This window comes from Xiphophorus maculatus, chromosome 10 (genome assembly GCF_002775205.1).
Source record: "Xiphophorus maculatus strain JP 163 A chromosome 10, X_maculatus-5.0-male, whole genome shotgun sequence".
Taxonomy (NCBI): Eukaryota; Metazoa; Chordata; class Actinopteri; order Cyprinodontiformes; family Poeciliidae; genus Xiphophorus; species Xiphophorus maculatus.
Window position 1 is genome coordinate 12,482,283 of NC_036452.1, and position 22,734 is coordinate 12,505,016.

General features: G+C 40.3%; 5 protein-coding genes across 7 annotated transcripts; 2 read left to right on the forward strand and 3 right to left on the reverse strand.

Annotated features, from left to right (window-relative positions):
• Positions 1-234: 234 nt before the first annotated feature.
• nat9 (N-acetyltransferase 9 (putative)) lies at positions 235-2,192 on the reverse strand. Its single transcript, XM_005794688.3, has 6 exons — positions 2,046-2,192; positions 1,517-1,626; positions 1,282-1,422; positions 1,129-1,188; positions 679-773; positions 235-617 (listed from the first exon to the last, which is right to left on the reverse strand). The coding sequence occupies exons 1-6, from the start codon at positions 2,120-2,122 to the stop codon at positions 468-470; spliced, it is 633 nt and encodes a 210-aa protein (XP_005794745.1). The 5' UTR covers positions 2,123-2,192; the 3' UTR covers positions 235-467.
• A 430-nt stretch (positions 2,193-2,622) lies between these two features.
• LOC102236294 (synaptotagmin-15-like) lies at positions 2,623-6,839 on the reverse strand. Of its 3 annotated transcripts, none has more exons than XM_023340670.1 (8): positions 6,547-6,839; positions 6,269-6,464; positions 6,009-6,166; positions 5,314-5,606; positions 4,574-4,732; positions 4,375-4,483; positions 4,116-4,298; positions 2,623-3,478 (listed from the first exon to the last, which is right to left on the reverse strand). In XM_023340670.1, the coding sequence occupies exons 1-8, from the start codon at positions 6,551-6,553 to the stop codon at positions 3,339-3,341; spliced, it is 1,245 nt and encodes a 414-aa protein (XP_023196438.1). In that variant the 5' UTR covers positions 6,554-6,839; the 3' UTR covers positions 2,623-3,338. The 3 variants fall into 3 exon arrangements, with proteins under 3 accessions (XP_023196438.1, XP_014324203.2, XP_023196437.1); XM_014468717.2 differs by having other exon boundaries at positions 4,565-4,732; XM_023340669.1 differs by having other exon boundaries at positions 4,375-4,732.
• A 665-nt stretch (positions 6,840-7,504) lies between these two features.
• Positions 7,505-12,180, forward strand: LOC111609864 (G protein-regulated inducer of neurite outgrowth 3-like). Its single transcript, XM_023340690.1, has 2 exons — positions 7,505-8,030; positions 9,415-12,180. Exon 2 carries the CDS (start codon positions 9,430-9,432, stop codon positions 11,371-11,373), a length of 1,944 nt encoding a protein of 647 aa, XP_023196458.1. The 5' UTR covers positions 7,505-8,030; positions 9,415-9,429; the 3' UTR covers positions 11,374-12,180.
• A 1,965-nt stretch (positions 12,181-14,145) lies between these two features.
• LOC102236545 (elastase-1-like) lies at positions 14,146-17,546 on the forward strand. The gene is made up of 6 exons (XM_005794811.2): positions 14,146-14,385; positions 14,480-14,589; positions 15,563-15,657; positions 15,784-16,064; positions 16,947-17,110; positions 17,184-17,546. The coding sequence occupies exons 1-6, from the start codon at positions 14,250-14,252 to the stop codon at positions 17,361-17,363; spliced, it is 966 nt and encodes a 321-aa protein (XP_005794868.1). The 5' UTR covers positions 14,146-14,249; the 3' UTR covers positions 17,364-17,546.
• Positions 17,547-22,086, reverse strand: timm23 (translocase of inner mitochondrial membrane 23). The gene is made up of 7 exons (XM_005794689.3): positions 21,309-22,086; positions 21,135-21,193; positions 20,955-21,048; positions 20,111-20,195; positions 19,624-19,682; positions 19,397-19,507; positions 17,547-18,224 (listed from the first exon to the last, which is right to left on the reverse strand). Exons 1-7 carry the CDS (start codon positions 21,415-21,417, stop codon positions 18,106-18,108), a joined length of 636 nt encoding a protein of 211 aa, XP_005794746.1. The 5' UTR covers positions 21,418-22,086; the 3' UTR covers positions 17,547-18,105.
• Between the last annotated feature and the right edge of the window lie 648 nt (positions 22,087-22,734).

Below are 22,734 nucleotides of genomic sequence, written 5' to 3' on the forward strand. Positions count from 1 at the left end.
TTATAAACATCTGAACAGTGTGGCATGTTCCTACACTCAGCCTCTTCAGCTCTAATAGAATGCAGCAAATGAAGACCTTCTGAAGTCACCTATTTAGTACAGCAGTATCTCATTAGGAATGCCCATGAGCAAAAAGCATACAGATGTGCACTTGTCAAGGTGGCAGCGTGTTGGAGCGTGGTTGCTTAAAAAGGCCTGAGAAAATACAAAGTAAGTAGGAAGCATCCATCTATCTGACCTTTTGTTGAAGACTTTATTCAGTTTTAGCTTTAGGTTTGCTTTCATCCTGGCAGTGGAACAGTGAAACTGTCCGAAGGCCTTATGACCGTGTTGCCTGCAGCGTTTTGTTGAGGTTGCCGGTGAGCAATCTGGACCAAAACGAGAGCTCTCTTCCTCGAGGGAGGTAAAGCCTCTGTCTTTCTGTTTCACAAATAATGGTTGGACGATGGAGCTCACAGTAGTCCGCCTCACTGCTGAACCAGTTCATGTCTGCTGCAGCATGTTTGCTTGTAGTCCCTTTCCTTCGTGTAAGCCGCGTCTTCCTGCAGCTTGGTCCGAATGGAGTCGTCCACCATCAGCTCGAGGGTCACCTCTTTGAAGACGTTGCACACAGATACCTGCAGAGATGGCGATTACCGTCTGATCTTGCTGCGCGGTGACCTGAAGTCATCTCCTTACCTCCTGAAACTGCAGCTTCTTGAACATGGAGATGCTGACTTGGTTGTCCAGACCAATTTTTGCTTGAAACTTTTTGACTCCGAGTTTGGTGATTCCTGGTGAAGAACACACAATTCTCAAATCAATGCAAATGTATTTAATTGAACGGGATAACGTAACATTTCTGAGCTATTTTGTTTTGATCACATTTTTTAAATTTTGAAAAGCAGGACCCATTTCATTTAACTATTGGTGCTAATACAAATCGATAAACATTTTCCTCTCTGTTCTCTTTGTTGGCTATGATTAGTGTCCTTAACATGGCACCTAGAATGTTATATCCAACCAAATACTGCATTCACAGCAGTCATTTGCCTTTTGATACACTAGGGAGCTCAAAATAAAAATCTGTTAAAAAAAAATACATGGAAGGTTTAGGTTATAATGTGACAAACAGCAACAGCTTCTCACCGTAGCTCATCATCATGCGAGTCACCTCCTTCCCGATGCCTCTTCCTCTGTAACTGGGCTCTGTTCAGGGAGGGAGGAACAAAATAATAATAAAAAAAAATTAAAACTATTTTTTAGAATAAGGCTCTGAACAACAAGCAGAATGTGCATCACCTGCTATCATGACCTCCAGCTCTGCCAAGAATGGATCCGAGGGGTCGGTCAGGAAGATGTTGACATCTCCCACCATGCACTGCTCCTCATCGACACCTGGGTCCACCCAGCGCTGCTTGTCCAGGATAATAAATGTGCATTCTGGAAAGTTGCAGCTTGAAAATTAAAACAAATGTGGACCATTTGTTAAACGTTGACTGATTCATAGTTATTGTTTGCGTTTGTGGCACCGTACTGTCATCGTCTTCCCTCCAGCTCTTCTGCATGTCGTACTCCTGCTGCAGGCTCAGCGGCTCCGAGGCAGTCAGCTGCTGCAGCTCAGGAGATTTCATCCACTCATGATATCTGGGGAAAACAAGAGGATGTACCAGCACTGATTATTGGCCAGTGGTTTAAACTATATATGATTAATAACAAAATAAATACTTGTTACATTTATCACAGTTAAAATAAGTTATTTCTGGAAAAAAAAACTAGTAGTAGTCGGTTTGTGAAGCAAGTTACTTTTAACGTATTTAAAAGAAATTGTTTGATTTATTTTCAAAGACAAATTAAGATAAGTTGAAGTGCATTTTAAACACACTTTGATTTATGCAAGTGGTTCTGTTTCATTTTGAGTTCATCTTTGACTCAAAGATCAGCAAATTAAATATATTTAGCTAAAAATAAAGATTCAAATTAGTTAAACGTATCGTTTCTACGGGGTAACCAAAGAAGTCCTGCACGGATCAAAAATAACCCGCACCATAACAGCTGGTACTGACCTGGGGACATGCTCTTCATTATATGGAACCAGTAACACTGTGTGTCCCTCCAGTAATGTGTTTTCATTTATTTTCATGATGAATAGACAGCTACAAACAAACTCATAGCAGCTGAGGATGGCTTCCTTATTCTCTCGCCACGGTTCCTACTGCGACTGCGCACAGCGGACCAAGTAAGCGAGGCGCCGCCTGCTGGACAGCAGCAGTACGTCCATGTCTGAGTGCTCCCTTTTGATTCTGATTTTATGTCTCCTATTTGTTAGACAGTCACATGTCAAGAAGACGCATGTATCTATTAACAGTATAATTTTAAATTTTAATTGTAGTTCAATTCACTTTATTTATTTAGTGTCAAATCAAAACTAAAGGCTTATTGTGCTCAGTTAAAATCCATTTAAGGATTAGTGTACAAGATTATTCTAAGTGCTTTACAGAAAAATGAAGAATAAGAGTTTACAAACAGAGGCATACATTAAACAAGATAAAACAAATGAAATACAAATAGTGGGAGTCACATTTAAAAAATACTTTATTTCCAAAGGGAAATTAAATACATTAATGCAAGAGGTATAAATACTTTTGCAAGGCCTGCAGACAATCAATTAAAGTCTTTCTTTTTATCTCCAACTCTAATTAATGTCAACTTTTGATGATATTATTGGTGTGTCTGGGACTGAAGGTCAAATGGAGGGACAAACTGGAGCAGTTAAACTACAGGGTCTGGTAATTTAACTAAAAAAAAAATAAATAAATAAACAAGAAATTGGCAAATCCTTAATTTTTTTCAGCCCAGTTGTTGACAGCTGCTATCCTGATACATTTAGATGCAAACCCTTGACCAAAACACACGTGAATCAGTTGAATGACTCGCTAACAAATTAAGCTTTCTTTTTTTTTGGGGGGGGGAAAGTCAATTACTCAAAGCTTTTCACCACTTCAGTGACATCTGGTGGCGAAAAGTATGAAGAGCAGCTTTAATTTACATCGGAGCTCCAGACTACGTAGTCCGAACAACGATTCACTTCCTTTTGACGTGTTGAACCAAGTGTCAAACTACCAATACCACGATTCTTCCATATGGACCTTGAAACCTCACTGAGTGGCCAACCAAATCAAGCTTTGGCACAACACTTACAAAGCACTATGTTGCTTTTTGAAACATATGCTCCGGAGCTTCAGCTTTAAGCACACCGTCACTAATAATAGCTCTTGGAGACTGGACTTGAGACTAAGATAAACAAATATTTGAAGTTTTTTTTTCTCCCCTTTAGCCTCTGAATGCTGTGTTGGGATTTATATTGCCCGGCCCAGTCCGTGCCACATTCTGACCGGCTCTTGTGCCTTGTTGATCATGTCCATCCAGTGCTGCAGCTGAAGACCCCTGGCGTACATGAAGGGACCCAACACCAGCACTCCCAGCAGGGCTGGAGGTTCTGAAAGCAAGAACAGCTGATCTTTGACAAAGGTCTTACTTTAAAGCAATCATGTGAGGTTCTGATAAAGCGTCATAATTAGTTAATGCCTCCACTACCTGAAGTAGATTGGTTTAGAATAAATGCCCATTATTTGGTCCTGGAAGCTAAAGCTAACAGCTAATCTGTGAGGGGGCAAGAACACGCTGAGATCTCAAAAGTTTCAGCGATTTACTTGTAATTTTTAACATTAGTTTAAAATTTAACACGACACACTTGCTTGTGTTGCCTACTCTTTCTATAGAGGGGAGGCTTTGTGTTTTAACGCTTCTAAACCAGCAATAATGCTTCATCTCTTTCTGGTTGTTGTGAACTTTAACATTTACAGCAGCCTGTTAAGTCCGAAATGCAGGGCTAGCATTTTTTTTTGTCATTTTCTGAGCCTTGTGGACTAATCTTAAGGAGAATTTGCAGACATTCATGATTTGATTGTCTATGGTGAATGCTGAAGTATGCTGATGGTGGGCAACTAAATTGTTTACTTAGCTCTTCTCTTATTGACAGTCATAAAAATGTTCTTTTTAACCATGAAAGCAGCTGATCTAAGAAGTTCTGATAGAAAGATGTATGTTTTTTGACTCATTAAAAAGTTTTTCACCTGAGCGGTTGTCGTTTGGATGCTGCAGCTCAAATCTTAAACAGGCATCATCCAGGTGCTGCGGTCGGAGTTTAAAAGTCATCCTGTAGTTGAAGATGGGATTCTGTTCGCCTTTCACCACACAGCTACGCTTCGTCTTCACCATCTGAGTGTGTATCTGCAAGCAAACCTGGACACACACACCTGCGGGAACGTAGACGCGTGCTGTGGTGCACTGAGCAGGTAAAAGCCTTGATTTTATTGATGAAATTCTTCAAACCTGCATCTGTGAGCAGCTGAAGGCCTCGAGCTCCCAGAACCACCAACGAGAGCCGCTGCAGGGATGAACTGTAGCTAAGGGATATCTGCACATCACCCAGCTCTGAACACTGGCGAAGGTTAGACGGCAGAACCATTCTGAGCATGTTGATCACCTCTTTGTGGATGTGTGTGGACGTGTTGGTGTTTACCTGCATTACCTCCTCGGGATCAAGGTCTCTCCACAGAACTCTGCCGGCCTGACCAAGCTCCCCTTCCAGGGGAAACAACGCTCTGCCCACGGCATGCCGTTTACCGTCTTTCTCCACACTCAGCACACACACACTAAGGGTGCTCCGCAACACACACACTGCTGATACCTGTAAGGCACACACACACACACACACACACACGCCCCCACACACTGAGCAGACATGTTTTTTTAAACGATGGGTGTGTATTGTTGCGCTTACACAGATTTGTAACACGTATATCAAGTGTCAATTTCTCCTACATTTGGTAATTATGGTTTACAGTTAATGAAAATTCAACATTCAGTTTCACAGAAAGTTTGAATATTACTTCCTGGTAGATGGCTACTCCGACTTCGGACTTTGGATGCAACTATCTATTTTTGTATTGCATTTTTTTTCCTTCCACTTAACTTTCCATTAATATACCTGGATGAAGCTCTGTGTGAACAGCTGCGTTGTTTGATATTGATCCTTTAGGGCTTACCCTCCTTGTGAAGCAGTGTCTGCTGGACAGCTGTTAAGTCTTCACTCTGAGGTTTGCAGTTTGTTTTAGCTAAGTCATTTCTCACTCAGAGTTTAATGAGTTTAAAATGTATGTTTTAGCTTTTAAACTCAATTACTAAAGTAAATTAACTTTTCAATAATGCTCATATGTATGTAGATGCTCCTGTGAACTCAAAGTTGTAAATTCAACCACATGTCCTTGCCTGGAAAATCAAGCAGTCGTTAAACTCTGGGTCAGGCCCCGTCCCCCGGGCCTTGGCCTGCCGGGGCCTCCGGTCATCGGGAAGAAGCCGCAGCTCCACCAGCGTCATGTTGCTGTGGAAACGGGGAAGGAGGTTGCTGAGGCGTAGCAAGGAGACCACGAGCTGCTCGCTGCTGTGACGATACTCTACAGAGAAGCAGAGGCGAGTGGCCATGCCAAGAGGAGGGGCCGCCACCTCGTTCAGAGGGGTCATAGAGTACAGACCTGTCAGCACCGACCCCACTGGGTACCAACCTAAAAAAAACCAGGGACGCAGAAAAATAAATCAGAATACAAACAGTTTTCGGATACTACCAACTCTTTGCTAGCCCGATCTACTGGAGAATCTCTCTGTTGTTCACTGTAGAGGCAAAAATACCAATCAAGGAAATTCAGAAACAAGAATTACTAATTAAATTGCTGGAAATGTAAAACCTAACATTATCATAAACACATTATACTTCACATCTTAATTATTCACTGTGCTGGGATAAGTTGCATCAGTATTAGTTATCGGAAACATATTATAGTTATTATATCAACCAGAAGGTTAATAATGAAGGTTTAATTTTTAAATGTAAGTTTTGAAAGTCTAGATTGCAGATTTCAAATTAAAAGCATTTCTTTCGTGTAGTAACTGCAGCACTTATGACCTACTTCTCACTGACAGTGACCCACGGTGAGCCAGAATGTCTCGCTGAGCATCCACCTTCATCGCTCCCTCCTTTTCTTTCTCCTGGCTCTCAACATCTCTCAGAACCGCAGTATTTTGTGGAATACAGCGAGGAGGCAAAGAGAAAGGGATTTCACCATGCCTTGCATAAACAAACAAACAACAAAGCATTTAGGTCCTCCGGATTGGCATTTTCCTGGGGTTACTCTCAATACATCCACTAATATTTGCTACTGGTACTTGCCTGGCACAAAAGCCTTGAGACACAGGGATCACCGGAGCAGAGTGGGCCGGTACCGATGGCACCGTGCTGATCAGCTCCTGATACTGATCCTGCTTGTTCTTCTTCCTCCTCAGGCAGCACATTGTCAGAATCAGCAGCAGCAGCACTAGCAACAGCAGACCAACGGACAGACAAACAGCAAGCAGCGGCGCCTGGTCTGAACAATCAAACACCCAAACTTACTCTCTACAGGACTCACTTCTGTTATAAACGTATCTTTAATGCGTTTCCATTCTCACCAGTCATGATAAACGTTCTTCTCGTCAGCTTTCACTGAGACAGAATGGCTGTCCAGACATGAAGCAGCAACTTAGCGTTCTACCTGAACTGTAAGTGACGATGAAGAGCAGTGAGACTTGGACGCAGCTGGTTGTTTCTCACCATGTTACGCTGCTTTCTAAAAGGCTGGAAAAATAGGCGTCTGGGCAGAAATACACGTGGGGCCTTTTGGTGACTTTGGAATTAAATGCTAACCTTATTTATAGTAATATTAAACATGTTCATTTAAACACTGTATTTGTGTTAATTTGTGTTGTCTTTGACTGATATTTACATTGGCTAACATGAGAAACATAAACAAAAAAAAATTGTGAATGGGGTAAAAACTTTCCCACAACACGGTATTTGCATGTAGAAAACATAATTGAATTAAAAATGTATTTATTTATGTAGTGTCAACTCAAAGAAATTTATCCTCAAAAAATATTCACTAAATTAATCACTCTAATCATACAGAGATAAACATTAGAATTTAATAATTTATATTCTAATATAATCCTATTACAGTGCAGACAAATGTAGTTCATAATACCGGTTAGTAGATTTCTAAGGAAGCTCAGTCACTGACTGTTGCATTAGCTCCTGTTGAGTGAGTATATGGTGACAGAGGAAAGGAACAACTCCCTTTTAACAGCAAGAGACCTCCAGCAAAACCAGAACCAGGTTCAGTAGAGGCAGCCATCTTTTGAAACAGGATAACCAAGTCCCTTTTAGAAACAAAGAAAACCTTAAATCTTTCACTCAGCAAGTTCTGTGAGGTAAATTCGGACTAAGACGGTAAGTAAATGCTGTTGTGTGCTACTTGTTACTAGCCAAATAGTTTTTGTTTGTGCTTTATGTATAAATTTAGCATAATAACATACTAAATTAACAGTGTCACTATTGTTATTTGACCCAAACACAGATTTAATGAGCAGTAAACTTAGTTCAGACAGGGATGCCTTTAACACTCAACTATAATCATGTGTAATGACAGTCCTGACAGATGACCTTATCCTGAATTTGAATCAAAGTGCTTATAAGCCACCCGCTGTTCGCTTCCACACACAAAAACCGGATTGGACAGTAGCTAATAAGATGACTGGTAATCCTCAGGGCTAAAGGTATAGAGTAATGGCTCTTTCTTTGTCTCTCACACAAACACACACGCAGACAAATGCACCGAACAATGCACCTTTAAAAAGAAAAAAACAGTTGCATCTTCGTCGACATCACATGTGGCCCAGCAGAGGCAGAGGAAGAGGATCAAGCTTAAGGAGGGTCACAGCGAAGGAAACCTGGCCGTGAGGCGTTTTACGTGGTTGACATCGACAGAGGGAAGCCATTTAAGAAAGACGTGAGGAAGAGTGGAAGACATGAGGGGAGGAAGGAGAGGCACCAATTAGAGCCACCTGCACTGCGGCCGGGCATAGGGCAAAACAGGACACAACTTGTGAACTTTCAGGTAAGAGGCTAATTTTCATTGTCAAACATTTTTCTGTGGTTGTATGTGTATAAATACGCTTTGATCTGATTATTTGTGTTTACAATCTGTGCAGACCAGCTGCTGTTGAGAATTTCTATGGTGTGAATTCATTATTGTACTTTTAATGAAATGCTAGATTTCCTGATTTTTTTCCCCCCGCTCATGAATACAACAGTATTTAATTTTTTTACAAATAGAATCTGCTGACACTTATCTGTACTGCAAGGAGAAATCAAATAGTAACCATATTTTCCCAAAAGTTTCATGTTACATATCTCCATTTGACTTGATATCATTTTATCTGTTTTACGGTGGCGAAGTGCACATTTAAATCTGTCATTTAAATCTTGATTTTGTCTCAATAATCGAATAATCTGGGCTGCGTAATCTCATTTGGTTAATCTGGATTTTGTGTGTTTGTGTATGTGTGTTTGAATGCTCTCATTCAATTCCCTGAGAAATATGTCAACCCAAAACTGTTTGGAAATCACTTTGAAGGAGCATAGATGCTAAAATTTTAGAGCAGTGTGGATGTGGGCGATGTAAAACATGCCACTTGTTGCAAAGGACCTGCAGAGAATTAAGATCCTGATCCTGCTGCTTCTATTGGCTTTACAGGGCTTTGAACTGGGTGACAAAGAGAGTTAGCACCAAGCTAATGAGCACAGCAAAGGTTATCAGTTGCAGAGATACCCAAGATGGCCAAGAAGATACTGGTATTAAAATAATCAGAGTTACAAATCTGGTTTGTAACTCCTTTTATCTCCAAGTTGATAAAAATTCTGCGGGCTTACGGCTAGCCTCCGAGCAAAAGTTACAGAAACTCCCACAGAAGTTCATAACGGTGCTTCTGAACATTTTTAGAATATTTTTTACACCTGATAATTTGATCAGGTGTAAAACTAATACATCAATTCAACAATATAACATCATGGCAGTCAAAAAAGGAGGTAGCAGTGTGATGCTTTTTTGCTGCTTCAGGACCTGGACATTTTGCTGTAGTTAATAAAACAAATAAAAATCCAAAAGAAAAATGTCTGCCTACTACTGCTATTGCTTCAGTAGACCTTCAACTGAAGCAACAGTACACCGATATAAATCAGTGTACTACTGATACACTCATTGGTAAATAAGACCAATGGTAAATTGTCTCATTTACCATTTCATTTACCTCTGAAATGGTAAATGAGACAGAATAATTATTTCAGAGTGGCATGGTCAATGTTTGGACTTTTACTCCTGTTGATTCTAATTTGTTTGAGGATTGGAAATATTTAACTGTGGCAAAATAGCAAGAAGGATTTCTTAGTTCTATACTTTGAAGAGTTGATTATTTAAATGTTATATGTGTTTGTCCTTACAGGTCTGGGCTGTTGCCATGGCGAGGTCTGGTCGCCCAGCGTCTGAGAGCTACCAGTCTGCCTGCTGTTCGGTTGGACAGTCACTGTCCTCGTCCAGTGAAGTTGGCATTTTGGAGGACGAAGATGACCGGACTCCTATTTTCTCCCTTTCTAAAAGCTCAGTAGATGTCGTCACAGCAACAGGCCCTCCTCACAAGCGAGACCTAGCCTGGATGCGACTGGATCTGAAGCGCAGCTCCAGCACCAACACACACTCTGACCAGAATCAAGTGACGCTACAGCAGCTGCACCATCACAAGTGGCACCACAACAGCCACCAGTTTTCAGTCACAACTCAGAATGAGGACTTGCACAGCCCTCCACCTCTCAGTGAGCGCTGGATTTCCAACATGCATCGCTGGAGTGGCTGCAGCAGCAGCACGCACAGCCGCAGTAGCACTCCTGACACGGTTGTAGGGAAGGAAGGGTCCTCGCGCTCCTGTTGTCTCAGCCAGGAAGCAACCGGCTGCTTCACCCCAGATTCTCCAATGTCTAGAGTAACCTCTCCTCCAACCACACCCTCACCATTGATTTCCCCCTTCCACACACCTACTTTACCACCTCAAGATCATTTAGCTTCTTCACCACTAACACCAAGCACACACCGGGAGTCTGAGTACTCACCTCGCCCTCGGATAACCTGTAGAGACGACAGCAATTCCCCCGAGAAACTTTTATTTCAGTTTCCTTCCCCAGTCCAATCGCATGCAAGCTTAACAGATGAAGGACAGTGTGCAAATTCTGCATGCCTTGTTAATGATGAGAGTAAAGAATCACCCACCCCCACAAACACCCAAGTAATGGAAGATAAAAGAGAGGCAAGTCCACTGCCAGCTGGTTGCAAGCCGGAGTCAAGTCCTTCTGCAGAAAAAAATGATTTCAAAGCCAAACTCTCAGGTTGCCATTATCTTCTGTCATTGGACCAAAGTTGCCAGATGGGCAAAAGTTGGAGAACACCACTTGTTTCTTCTTTGAGTGACTCACGGTTGGGTGACCTCATGACGCACTTGGAGGCTACCGCCAATAATCTAAAGTCAGAGCTGCTTAGGGAGGAAGGAACGATGACCTCACAGCTGGAAATGCTGGATGCTGCGGTGCAGACAGGCTCCCCTTTGGGCTCCTGCTGCGACCTTCAGAAGAACATGTCCAACTCCAACAGTGGCTCGCCCTCGCTCTTGGGCTCTCCACCCGGATCCAGACTAAATCTGAAGGCGTCTGTGGGATCCCACTCCAACCTGGTTTCGCCATCTTCAAGCATGTTCCCAGTGAGCAGCGGTGAGGAGGAGGAAAAGCAACAAAACACCCCAGAATGGGACGCTACCGCCGCTTCTACACGGTATCTGGAGAGAAAAAGATCATGTCTGAAGGCCCTGTCTGAAGACTGTGATGAGCTTGGCAGAAGGGGCAGCATGAAGCAGGTGCTATGGGATGAGGATGGACTGACGTGGGACATTCATGGAGCCTCCTTGGACCCCGAGGAGCTCAGCACCGCCATACAGAAACATCTGGATCTCAAGAATAGCCCCCAGCCACAGAGACGCTCCTCTAAGAAGAAGAAAGCACCAATGCCTCCACTCATATCAAACATGGTAACAACAATGGCCCCTGACACAAGCCCACCAGCAATGAGCATTAAGTGCATGGTGGAGGGTGAGAGTCAGGAGACCCTGGAGACTGAAGCAGCAAGGGAGGTGCAGACAGAAACAGGGGCCAGAAAGCAGGAAAAGGAGGAAGCTAACTGTAGAAGAAGCAGAGAAGAGCAAGGCAAAATACAGGAAATAGAAGAGGAGGAAGGTGGAGAGAAGATAGCCAATAGCGTAAAGTCACCAACACAGGGGATTGGACACAGCAAGAAAAAAACAGTGATCAGATCCCTGAGGAGGCCTGGATGGTGCGGAGGATCCAAAAAGATGGATGACTGAGACTCTATGACTCTTGCACAGCATTAAAACTGTGTTTTGAAGAAACATGTTCAATCAGGATGGGATCAAAGCCTTTCCACAGCATACATTCATTTATTTCCTATAAATTTGGTAGCATCTGCCACTGGAGTCAAGCTGTCCTGATTCATCATGTAGTCTCTAAATAAAGACTTTTCAGGATAGATGTTCACTCAGGTTTTATGCTTTTCCCTTTCAACTGTGTAAAGCCCTGTGTAAAGCTCAAGATAGCTGTGTGCAATTGCATTTCTGTAACTGAAAATATATGTAAAATCAAAAGTGTGACAAAAACATCAAGTGCTAATATGTTAGAAACCTCAAACAGCTGAAGCCAAGTATTGTGACCGAACGTACAGGAAGATGGACTTGTGAGAGCTTATTTATTTAACATGATCTACACACATCAGCAGATCTTTTGTACTGAAGGAGGAGAAAACAATTGGAGTAAAGGAAAATTATTTTTTATGTGGCAAAATTTACCCTCACAAACAACAGCAGTGGTGGACTGGTAATCCTGGGAAAAGAACTGTAATACTTCAAACACTACTGATCCAGGTTATATGTCAGCATCTATATATGGTACTCACTATTTTTAAGGGAGACAAGGGTACGACAACTATTTAAAGACAACAAAAAGGCCAATTAGGATTCACTCATCATCCATACTTTCAGTATTTATATGCTTAATGTTTTTAAAATAGGATAAGATTTGCCCTTTTATCACTTTCAGACAATGAAGTAAGTACAGTAGAATGTATGTATGTATTTTTTAGACACCTATAAACTTAATTTCCGGTCATTCATATAAAAGTCTGGTCATTAAAAGATTTTTTCAAGCAGTAGCAATACTGGTTGTTTTGTTGTATCTGTGTTTGTGATTTTTTGTTATTTTAAATAACAGGACAGAATAATAATAAAACAAAGCAGAACTTTATTCAAAACTGTGATTTCATTATATTTCAGGGACGTATCCCTACATTCTGTTTGTAGAAAAAAGAATTTCATGGTTTCAAGTCGGAATATTTGAACAAGTTTTTAAGTTTGAATTGTAACTTGGAAATTTGGAGAGAAAAAAAACATGATCTGTGCCAGGAAACTACTCATTTTAAGAGTTTAAAGCTTTGTTTAGAAGAGTGAACAAATCATGCCAGAAACTTTGTGATACCTGCAGAAGATATGAAATTTAATTAAATATTGGTAGGGTTGTGTGAATATATTTGTTAACCTGGTATTGGTATAGGCAGGTGAACACTACAGAAACTATGAACTGGAAAATAGTCGCAAAATTAAGATCCCTATTTCTAATCATTATGTCCTCTATAAATTGCATATTTGATACTCGTTTCTGGGCTTTAAAGCTAAATTTTCTGTATGGTGCTTGTTTTTCTGCCTGTGCCACACTTTAGCTCATTCACACAGTAAACACATACACACAAAGTAGAGTTGTACGCAAACTTGGTGAACCCCAGTGGTGAGATCTCACCATTCAAGCTCTGTCATTCAGATGAGTGGGCACATTCTCTTTTATTCACTTCAGCAAGTAAAGCTCTGCTCACCAGGGGCTTCGACTGCAGCTACTGTTGTCATATTTTTTACAGAAGTATGTTTGTGTGTAGATATTTTGTAAAGTTGTAAATCTATTTACTAGGCATATGTCAACTACAATGCTATTAAAATGAATGTAAATTAGTAATGTCAAGAAACAAGCTGACATGTACTGTCTGAAGTCTCCCAATCACTATTTGGATGATCCAGAGGAGGTCATCTGGTCAGGTGAGACCAAAATAAAACTTTTCAGTATAAACGTCACTTGCCGTGTTTGCAGGAGGAAGGCAGATGAACAGTGAAGCGTGGGGAGGGATTATTATGCTCTGGTAGCTTTTCTGAAAGTTCTCCTTTGCAGAAAGCTACATATATATATATATATAAGCTGTAAACCATCTAAATATCACAAACGATATGGAGGATGTGATTGGCCAAGGTCAAAACGAAACTTTCTGATCTGAAGGTAAACTGCTTTGTGTTCTCACCAGCTACACAGTGAAACATGGTGGCGGCAGCGTCATGCTGACCGAATGCTTTTTGGCCAGGGAGAGGAAAGGTGGTCAAAGTTGAAGGGAAATTGGGAAAACAACATAATATTACAAATACTTTTAATGGTAAAGAAAAAGTAAAGAGTTAATGGCAGCAGCGACCCCTTTAGTGACATCATGTAGGAGAAAATCCAGCAGTTTCAATGAACGACAGCACACACAATTAAGTGTAGCAATAGCTCCTTCAATAGTTTTGTCCAAGAGAGAGATGGGATTAAACAGAGAAAGACAAAGACAGATGGATCATCTATGGGGAGAGGGCATAAAGTCATTGGCCCTCCAGGAACACCAGAGCACATGTAGCTTCTGCTGTTGACATTTCGTGCTGTAATGTGATGAAATTTAGAACGAAACTGGACTGCAGTTTATGTGCTGCACTTGTCCTGCATCGAACATGACAAAGGTTACATTCAGGCCACTGTGTCACTCCAATCAGTCACGTGACAAATACACTTGTTTGTGTACAACACCATGATGTCTTTGTCTTGGACGCATGTCCGTGTGCTGGGAGAATTCTATATGGATGTGAAAGTGCTGATGGGCCTCTGCTGAAAAAAAAATATCCCCTTTTTCTCAGCTGCAGTAAAGCTCAAAGCTACAGGAGAACTATCCAGCGCTCTGCTTTTGTTGTGACACTAACTCATTGTCGCTGGAGGATTGCTGTTGTGCTTGTGTGTGAGAACTGTACCTGTTTGCGTACATTTTGGTGCTGCTTGCTATAAATAGTCCCCGCTTGTGGCTCGGTTGGTGATTCTGTGGGAGACGATGGCTGCACCAGGACCTCCTCTGCTCTGGTTTCTGTCCCTGTTGCTGCTGCTGCTTTTGAGCAAGGCATCCCTGCCTGCGGCTGCATACACGCTCATCCCAGCACAACAGCCACAACACAAAGTCCTCCAGCTGGGTGAGAACTAATAAACTCCAAACATCAAAACAAGTCTTGTATTACTCATGCAGAAGCTCTGTGGTGTATGAATGTGTTGGTTCTGTCCTCTTAGACTGGCCACAGGATTGTGGCATGCCCCACTTCAAGCCAAACATGATTGAGAGGATTGTCTCTGGAAATGAGGCCAGACCTCACTCCTGGCCCTGGCAGGTCTCTCTGCAGGTAAAACACACCGACAGGATTCTCTATTTTAGGAAAACGTCATAGTTTCTGTTTATTTACAGTGTTAATTAACTTTCCCCAAGACAATTTCATCCAGTATTTTCTTATCGAATCAGATCAGTACACTGCATTAAATTAAAGTTAATTTATTTCAGAAATAAAAATTTATCAATATGACATAACACCAACAATAGCAATTTAACAGAAATGTAAGGCTATGGCCTACACAACCTGTGACAGTAGTTCAGCAGAGAGTGACTGACAAACAGCAATGGAAGATTAAGTCTTAAAATGTGAGCGCTAAAGAAGCTGTCTATTCACAGAGTGTTGTATCCAAATTTATTGGAAAGTTAAGTGAAGGGAAAAAATGTAAACAAGCCAAAGGCGTTACTCGATGGTTCAAAATCCTCTTTTCAGGTGAAATTTAATTTGACACTTTGTTTAGAAATCAAGGTTTTGTTAAGTAGCTAAAAATGGTGTAGAATGTAAATAAAATTAAAATAATTGCAGAGTTAATTGTCCTAAATGTACAACTAGGGAAACGCATGAGAAAATCCTAGAGATAGATATGAGCTATTTACAAACGTTAAGACATTTAACGTTTATAAAGCGTAGTCAATTTAAAAAATATACTGGAATAATATCAGAAATAAAATATAGATTGACATTTTAATTTTGTGTAAAATCTAACATAGTTGTTAAAACAAGCATTAAGCTAATATTGCATAACAAGCAAACAAATAACTGTTAACATAATTTAAATTTGGTCAATTTAAATAGAGTTGCATTAAATTAAATCCAAGTCAGACATATTTCTACCTGAACTTTAAAAGCTGTTAATGTACAACCTAAAAATTTCAGGAGTTAATTATTGACTTTTACTGCTCCCCTTTTCAGCATGGCTTACATTCAAAAGACAAAAATAGATAAATTTACTAAAAATTTGATTGCACTGTCTGGTTGTCTATCACAGGTTCGACCCAGAGGAAGTAAACACTACATTCATGTCTGTGGAGGAACTCTCATCCATAAGAACTGGGTGCTAACTGCAGCTCACTGCTTCCAAAAGTAAGAAACACTCCATAAATCTCACACCTTAAAGAAACTGCAAGTTTGTATGAATTAAATGCAACATCTGATAAAAAATAACAAAATAAAAACTGTGCATTTTTTATTTTTGTCTAACACTCTCAGGGGAAAAGCGGAGGATCCAGGGAGCTGGAGGATTGTCCTTGGGAAGCACCAGCTGAAACGCTCAGAGTCTGCAGAGAGGATTTTCCCCATCAAGAGGATCTACCGGCACGAGAACTTCCGCTATCCTACTCACAGCGAGCTGGACTACGACATCGCGCTGGTGAAGGCCGGCACGGACATCCTGCCTTCAAACTTCATCCGCTATGCCTGCCTGCCGCGCAAGCAGAGCCCCCTCAAACCGGGGCACTACTGCTGGGTGACGGGCTGGGGAGACACCAGAGGTGAGTCAGGGTGGGACGAGGGGCTCAGACACTGAGGAAAAGTAGGGCACTAACAATACTAACACTAAAACAGGCAGATGGGATTTTGCTGTTTAACATTACTAGGGATGAACAACATATCGACATTAATGTCAGTGTTGGCAGATGTTAGTCATTTTTAAACATATCGGAATCGGCCGAAGTTATTAAGTGATTCCATCTCGTTAACATTCGTATGTGCGTCTCAGGAGGAGAAGGGATTCAGTCATATGATAGTGATGCAGCACGTTTAACTGAAGCAGAGAAGCGACGTGGTGGTTTCTTTCTTTTTAAATGGCGATAAAAAAAGAGTAGAGAAATATATACAATACTGGTCATCAGTCATGACAGCAATATTAGTATCTGGTGTCAATATCAGCCCAAAATGTTACATCGATGCATCCCTAAATTTTACAATGATGAAATTCCCACTAATCTACATTTTCTGCAGTTTACTATCTCTTTGGCATCATCCCAAAGCCCCTACCACTCTACTGAAGATTGAGTCACTAAAATCCTTATTGTTTGTGCATTAGGAGTGATGAGTCCATCCAGTTTGCAAATTATCCTGCTGACATTCAGAGCACGAATTTGAAGAATCTTTCCTCCAGACTCTGAGGCCTTAAATTGTTGGCTGGATAATTGTCAAGTTGGCAGTCATGATGACATTTCCATATTAAAAAATCCCTTTCTTAACAGCATCGTTGTAACAGTTTCTTTCAAGATGAACCACATCTAATCATAAAATTTACCCGACTGGGTGTGTGAATGTATAGGAGTTTCACTCTGAAGTGAATTACTGACAACGTTTGTAGATTTTATTACTGTAATTAAAATGTTACTCACTCTATAAACACGTTTCAGGTGGGAAGGAGAACGTCTCCCTGGCAGAAGCGCTGAATCAAGCCCGTCTGCCCATCATCGACTTCAAAACTTGCAAGCAGAAGAAGTTCTGGGGCGACCGTGTCCGGGACTCCATGATCTGTGCCGGGTTCAGGGACACCGAGGGCCCACCTGCAGCATGTCAGGTAAGGACTCCCCATCGTTTGCGGGAACTGTGTGTCTATCAGATGGCGTTTTTCATGGCTTTCTTCCTTTCAGGGCGACTCAGGTGGTCCTCTGCTGTGCCAGCTTGGCCGTGATCGCTGGGAGGTGCACGGCGTGGTGAGCTTTGGCCCCATCGGCTGCACCGTGGAGAACAAACCCAGCGTCTTCACCCGCACCACGGCCTACATCCCCTGGATAGAGGCGACCCGCATCAGGGACTTCTTCCTGCACTGAGAGGGCCCTGCTGACTCAGCAAACCTAACCTCTGCTCCCTTACACCATTCCTTTTTCCTTCACTACATTGTGAAGCAAACACTTCACAATGTAAATATGACCTTTAAACGTGCAGCTAGTTTTCATTTACGTACATCGGCATTTACAAGTTACTTTCTGCAATAAAAGTGATAAAAAGCTGAATATTTGTGAACATTTCCGTTTCATTTTATTTCACTTTATCAAACAGCGTACTTGATGGAGAAACATGAAAAGTAAGCAGTTCCCGTACAGCTTTACAGTGACTTCCTCTCTCACAGAGCAGAAACCACTAACATACATTTTAATAAATACAAGTCATCAGCCCATCAGGATTTGTTCCATTTTTACAGGTGGCGAGTCTTTCAGTCTGAAAATACCTCGTCTGGACCACACACCGGGTGCCGTCCTATAAATTGGCTCATTTAACCTAAATGTCAGCACACTCTCTCAGCGTAGCATCACTGGAGATGGACGACTCATTCATAAACAATAAAACTAAGTGTCAGGATTTCATACCATATTCTCACTGATCGGGACTAACACAAATGATCTGGATTTCCAGAGGAATTAACTTTTCTCTCAATTCCCAGAATGCTTCAGGGCGAGTGACAGAGTCGGGAAAAGAACACCGAATTTAACTCAAACCTAGCAGTTTGTGGTTAAAGGCTGTGTCCTCCAGATACTTGGACCTAAGTATAAAGTAGCTACAGCATGGAAGAGGCTAGTAGAGCCGGGACGAGGGCGAGGAGCCGGTGAGATGATCCCAGTTGTTGTAAAGAGCATAGGCACCGGATACGGCTAAACCAACCAGACCTCCACGGGCCGCGCTCTTTAATCCCCCTGAGAGAAAAAATAAATGGAATCATCATCATCATCATCTCTGAAAATGATCATTAGACATAATTTTAGGTGTTCAGTGAATAAGACCTAACCTCAGGATGGGAACTCAAAGAGATCTGCTCAGTTTGAGCTTTAGAGGCTTTCTAAAGATCATCTTAGAATCTGCATAATTATTACTCTGTCAACTGTTTGTTACAACATGCCCAACCTATTATTTTCGTCGTCTATGTAAATTTACTATCTTCTTGTTACCTACCACAGCTTTCCATTGGAATAGTGAATAATAAATTCATCTTTTACATGAGATGTCAGAAAAGAACACTGTTTGAGATCATTTACGAAGCAGGGAGAAAACGCCTCAAGAAAAGGTGTTTCTTTTTAATATAAAACAAATATTTTTATATTCATAATTAGCACCTCAACAATGTCATTAAAATATAAACTAAAAAGTTGCTAATTTCTCTTCAAAATAGGAAAAACATGAATTTCCTGCGTAGCTTCTCCAACTCCCTCTTACAACTGAGAACGAATGTGTTATGTGAAAACTCTTAACTCTTAACAATAAAGATAAAATAAATCTAACTGAAGCTTTTTTATTTACTAAATGAACATGAATGTAATAAGTTGATCAAAGTTTATGCAAAATTTTAAGTCATTCATGACTTCCTGTTGCCCTGGGATATAAATATGATATGATCCAGAGGCTAATTTCCGTTGGACAATCCAAAAGGAGAAAGACAAGAGAGCATATTCTGTTTCAAAATAACTGGTATCTCTAGATGATGTCTCTGTAAAACTCAAGTATTGGTTCTATCATAATCAGGAAAGCTTAATTTTTTTAATGTTGAAATTAAATAAATAGTAAGTTGACACACAAAAACTGCATAAAATCAGGCAAGTTTGCACCCAGAAAATTCACAAATAAACTCCAAACTCCTTCATTTAGCTCCACATTTAATAAAAAAAAACAGTATAAACGCTTTCAGGTTTCCAATTAAAATAACATTACTTTTCATTTTTATTTTGAGAATGGTTATATCTTTATAATGTAGATTACATTGATGAAAAATGCTAAAAAAAAAAAAGAAAAAATAAGAAAAGCATACTATTACAAACAAGATGACCTTTGAATCATAATTCAGTAAATTAATGACCCAAGCAGAGACACCTACCGCTGGATTTGAAGAGCATCCCTGTTAACGTGCCAGCAGCCACCGTGTTAATGTCATCTTCTGCCCCTCTGGCTTTCTCTATCGCCACACCAAAAGCACTATACAACAGAGCTGCAAGGACATCAAAAAAAGCACCAGAGTTAAAAAGACAAGACTTAGCAAGGGTGATTTAAAAAAACCTTAAAACGTTTGGTTTGGTGACTGTTAAGTTTTCATTCTAATCTTACCGACAGAGCCTAGAGAGTTGGCCCACGAAGCCCCCTGCCTGGTCACCATGTTCAGAATTCTGGTGAAGAAAAGGTAAAAACATTTAGAGGGGAAATGATTTAAGAGGAAATAAACATACAGTACTCTGCAACAGTTTTCACAGCTTTTACGTTTTTCATCATTTCCTCACATTACAAGCACAAACTATTGTGTATTTTACAGGTATTTTATGTTACAGACCAACACAATGCAGTTCATAACCACGAAATGGAAGCAAAGGGACACATAAAAACAGAAAAATCTGAAAAGTGTGGCATACACATGTAATCATTCCAATTCTCTTCAGAAGTAACCTTATGCATTTCATCTCCGAGCCACAATTCATGTAGGAGAATCTGTCCAGGGACAACTGCTACTTGTGAACTTCACAAATCTCGTTTTATGGAAAAAGTGTGAATACTTTTGCAAGGCAGCATATTCGATAGAGTGGACTGTGCCCATGCTTACTGTACGTTGCGAGGTTTGGACCATGCCATGTCTCTCGTCTCCTTCAAGCCCATCCTCAGACCATTTAAAGCTCCCAGTGTGGCTCCTGTGTTAGAGTGAGGCAAGACATTAACTCCAGTGTGAATACACTGAAACGCAAATTTTGAGTAAAATATTCTCAACATTGTAAGTATTATTTCTGCTCAACACAGAAAGAAATTTACGGACTTCAGCAGCAATTTGTTCCCACTTAAATAGATAAGGTTTACAGATGAACAGCAGTGGTTTTGTTGGCATTGGAACGCATGGCAGGATTGTTTTTTGAAATAAGCCGTCAGGATGAAAGTGAAGGCAACCGAGCCTTGTTAGAATTCGACTTTATTTAGACTCGACTTTGATATGAATGTAAAACTGCAATTAGAAATTAAATGTTCGACACAGATAGGATTAAATAATAAATAGCTGCACTATAGCAACAGCACAGAAACACCTTATTTTAGATACTTTTATACATTTGTGGATAAAACCTTTTAAAACACAATTGTCCTAAATTATTCTTTGGGAGAAAATGTCTGTAAATTGAACGATATACCTGCAATTTTATTTGAAAAATAACGTAACCACATAAACATTTCTGATTTAAACGCCGTTAACATTTTAACATAAGAATTAGCAATTAATAAATTTCTGTGATTTTAAGGGACATAAATTCAACCAAGAATTTCAGCTTCAACATTTGTCTTAATTTTTAGTCTACTTTGTAGATCTTTAAAACAGTCACTTGACTGATGTTTTTGTTTGTTTGTTTTTGCTAAGAAACCCATTCCAAGCTCCTCTCAAAAGCTGACAACTTGGTGTTACTCACCTGTCATGCATGAGCCTCCAATGGTGAAGAAGGCCAGTTCAAATCTCCCTCTTGTCTTGTTGGCCCCTGTTGGTAAAATGAACTCATCCGTGTCCTGCGACACAAGCAATTTAGATTAGCACAGACAGGAAGAAAATAAAACTCAACAGTTTTTCATGGGAATAGTGAGATGAAATCTACCTGAACCAGGTAACGAGGGTCGACGTTGAGGTACGGTGAAAGAGGACTCATTCCTGTCACTGGAATACAGAAGCAATCCGAAGTTTAAAAACCATCTGCACCACCCAGCATGTGAGCAATGTGACAGCAGCTAACATTACACTGTTGTTGCAGCTAGCATCACAGGGTACTTACGTGGGACACCGGCGAGCTCTGTGTTGGAGTATTCAGGAGCACCACCGCCACCAAACAGACCCCCTAACCCACCTTTGAATCCTCCCGAGCCCTGAGAGTTGTTGTCCATGGCTGTAACCCTCTCTGGAGACTAAGACTGGAGCCTGTAAACTAAAAGAAGCTAGCTGAGCCGAGGCGGCTAACCTTAGCAAGAGATGTCGTAACACAAAGTAAAAACGTGCCGCTGGATTTTTCCAACACCAGGAGAAAATATCCAATGCGAGAATATTCTGTATTCCAGGATAATCTTTCTTACGAAATCAACGTTTACTACCAAGAAACTACCGAGATTCTCGTGTGATCATGTCCCTGACCTCCAGCAGCACGCTCTGCCGTAAAGCGATCACCGGTAACAAACTGTTACGTCAAAAACCAAGATGTTCAAACTTAAAATTAAAACTCCCATTCCCCCAAAAAATATTTCACTATGTATAATGTAATGCCTACATATTAAAAGTCGCAGTGAACTTAAAGTGTCAAATTTTAATTTTTTTCCCTCTTCAATAAATTCACGAACAAATTTACGATAACTCAGTGGCTCTTTGAAACGGAAGAGCATATATCGTTGCTCCGTAAAAATGATACGACAGAGCATCCGCCATGTTGCGAGTGGCAAATCCTTCTTGGATATATATATTCCGGGTTTTCTGGATAAAAAAGGCACTAAAGTTTACGTTCTGCTAATATATTCATGACTCGTGTATACCTAAAATTATTTATGTTGATTTTGTAAGCAAACAAACAATTCCTCATATTCAAATTAAGAAAGAGCAACCACTATGAAACTCATTGTGCATAAATTGTTTCTTTGATTTTGCTATCGGAATATTACAAATAAATTTGTTTCACTCAGTTTGAGTAATCTTGATTAAAATATTTCAATTTTTTTTTTTGTTTTGCCAAAAATGTTCTTCAGTGGATATGAAATCTTAATATAATTGTTGTTGTCATTGTTTGTGTTTATTTTTTTATACAAAACGATCAATGCTTGTCAAGTCATATTTATAGCATGTTGCAAATGGCAATTTTTAATAAGAGGATCTATTGTCACAATGAAAAAACTAGAGTCCTAGACATAACTGTAAGTCATGATGATGCTAATTATTTTTGATATATCTAAATAATAATTATTAAATATTTCAAAACTTTGATTTAGATGTCTATCATTAATGAGCTTCAATCTTATTTTTGAAAATGTGATGGATTTGGGTAAACATGAAATAGTGCTTTAATTTAAAAACAAGATAGAATCTGATAATATCACAACTAAATTCTTATCTTGACATAATGAGATGCTGTCCTATAATTTCAACATAGATTATTAAGACATGCTTTTTTCAAAAAGGACAACTATTATTAAGCAGGCTGGTACTTATTCATTTTAAAT

Excerpts from the sequence above, each read along its gene's own strand:
- nat9 (XM_005794688.3), bottom strand. The coding sequence starts at position 2,122 with ATGAAAATAAATGAAAACACATTACTGGAGGGACACACAGTGTTACTG. Across the intron at positions 1,627-2,045 it reads AATGAAGAGCATGTCCCCAG|ATATCATGAGTGGATGAAAT; the intron begins GTCAGTACCAGC and ends TGTTTTCCCCAG. Across the intron at positions 774-1,128 it reads TCGCATGATGATGAGCTACG|GAATCACCAAACTCGGAGTC; the intron begins GTGAGAAGCTGT and ends GTTCTTCACCAG.
- LOC111609864 (XM_023340690.1), top strand. The coding sequence starts at position 9,430 with ATGGCGAGGTCTGGTCGCCCAGCGTCTGAGAGCTACCAGTCTGCCTGC.
- LOC102236545 (XM_005794811.2), top strand. The coding sequence starts at position 14,250 with ATGGCTGCACCAGGACCTCCTCTGCTCTGGTTTCTGTCCCTGTTGCTG. Across the intron at positions 14,590-15,562 it reads CCTGGCAGGTCTCTCTGCAG|GTTCGACCCAGAGGAAGTAA; the intron begins GTAAAACACACC and ends TGTCTATCACAG. Across the intron at positions 15,658-15,783 it reads GCAGCTCACTGCTTCCAAAA|GGGAAAAGCGGAGGATCCAG; the intron begins GTAAGAAACACT and ends TAACACTCTCAG.
- LOC102236294 (XM_023340669.1), bottom strand. Across the intron at positions 4,733-5,313 it reads ACGACTGCTTGATTTTCCAG|GTATCAGCAGTGTGTGTGTT; the intron begins GCAAGGACATGT and ends TGTGCCTTACAG. Across the intron at positions 3,479-4,115 it reads TCCAAACGACAACCGCTCAG|AACCTCCAGCCCTGCTGGGA; the intron begins GTGAAAAACTTT and ends TCTTGCTTTCAG.
- timm23 (XM_005794689.3), bottom strand. The coding sequence starts at position 21,417 with ATGGACAACAACTCTCAGGGCTCGGGAGGATTCAAAGGTGGGTTAGGG. Across the intron at positions 21,049-21,134 it reads ACCCTCGTTACCTGGTTCAG|GACACGGATGAGTTCATTTT; the intron begins GTAGATTTCATC and ends CTTGTGTCGCAG. Across the intron at positions 19,508-19,623 it reads CAACTCTCTAGGCTCTGTCG|CTCTGTTGTATAGTGCTTTT; the intron begins GTAAGATTAGAA and ends ATGTCCTTGCAG.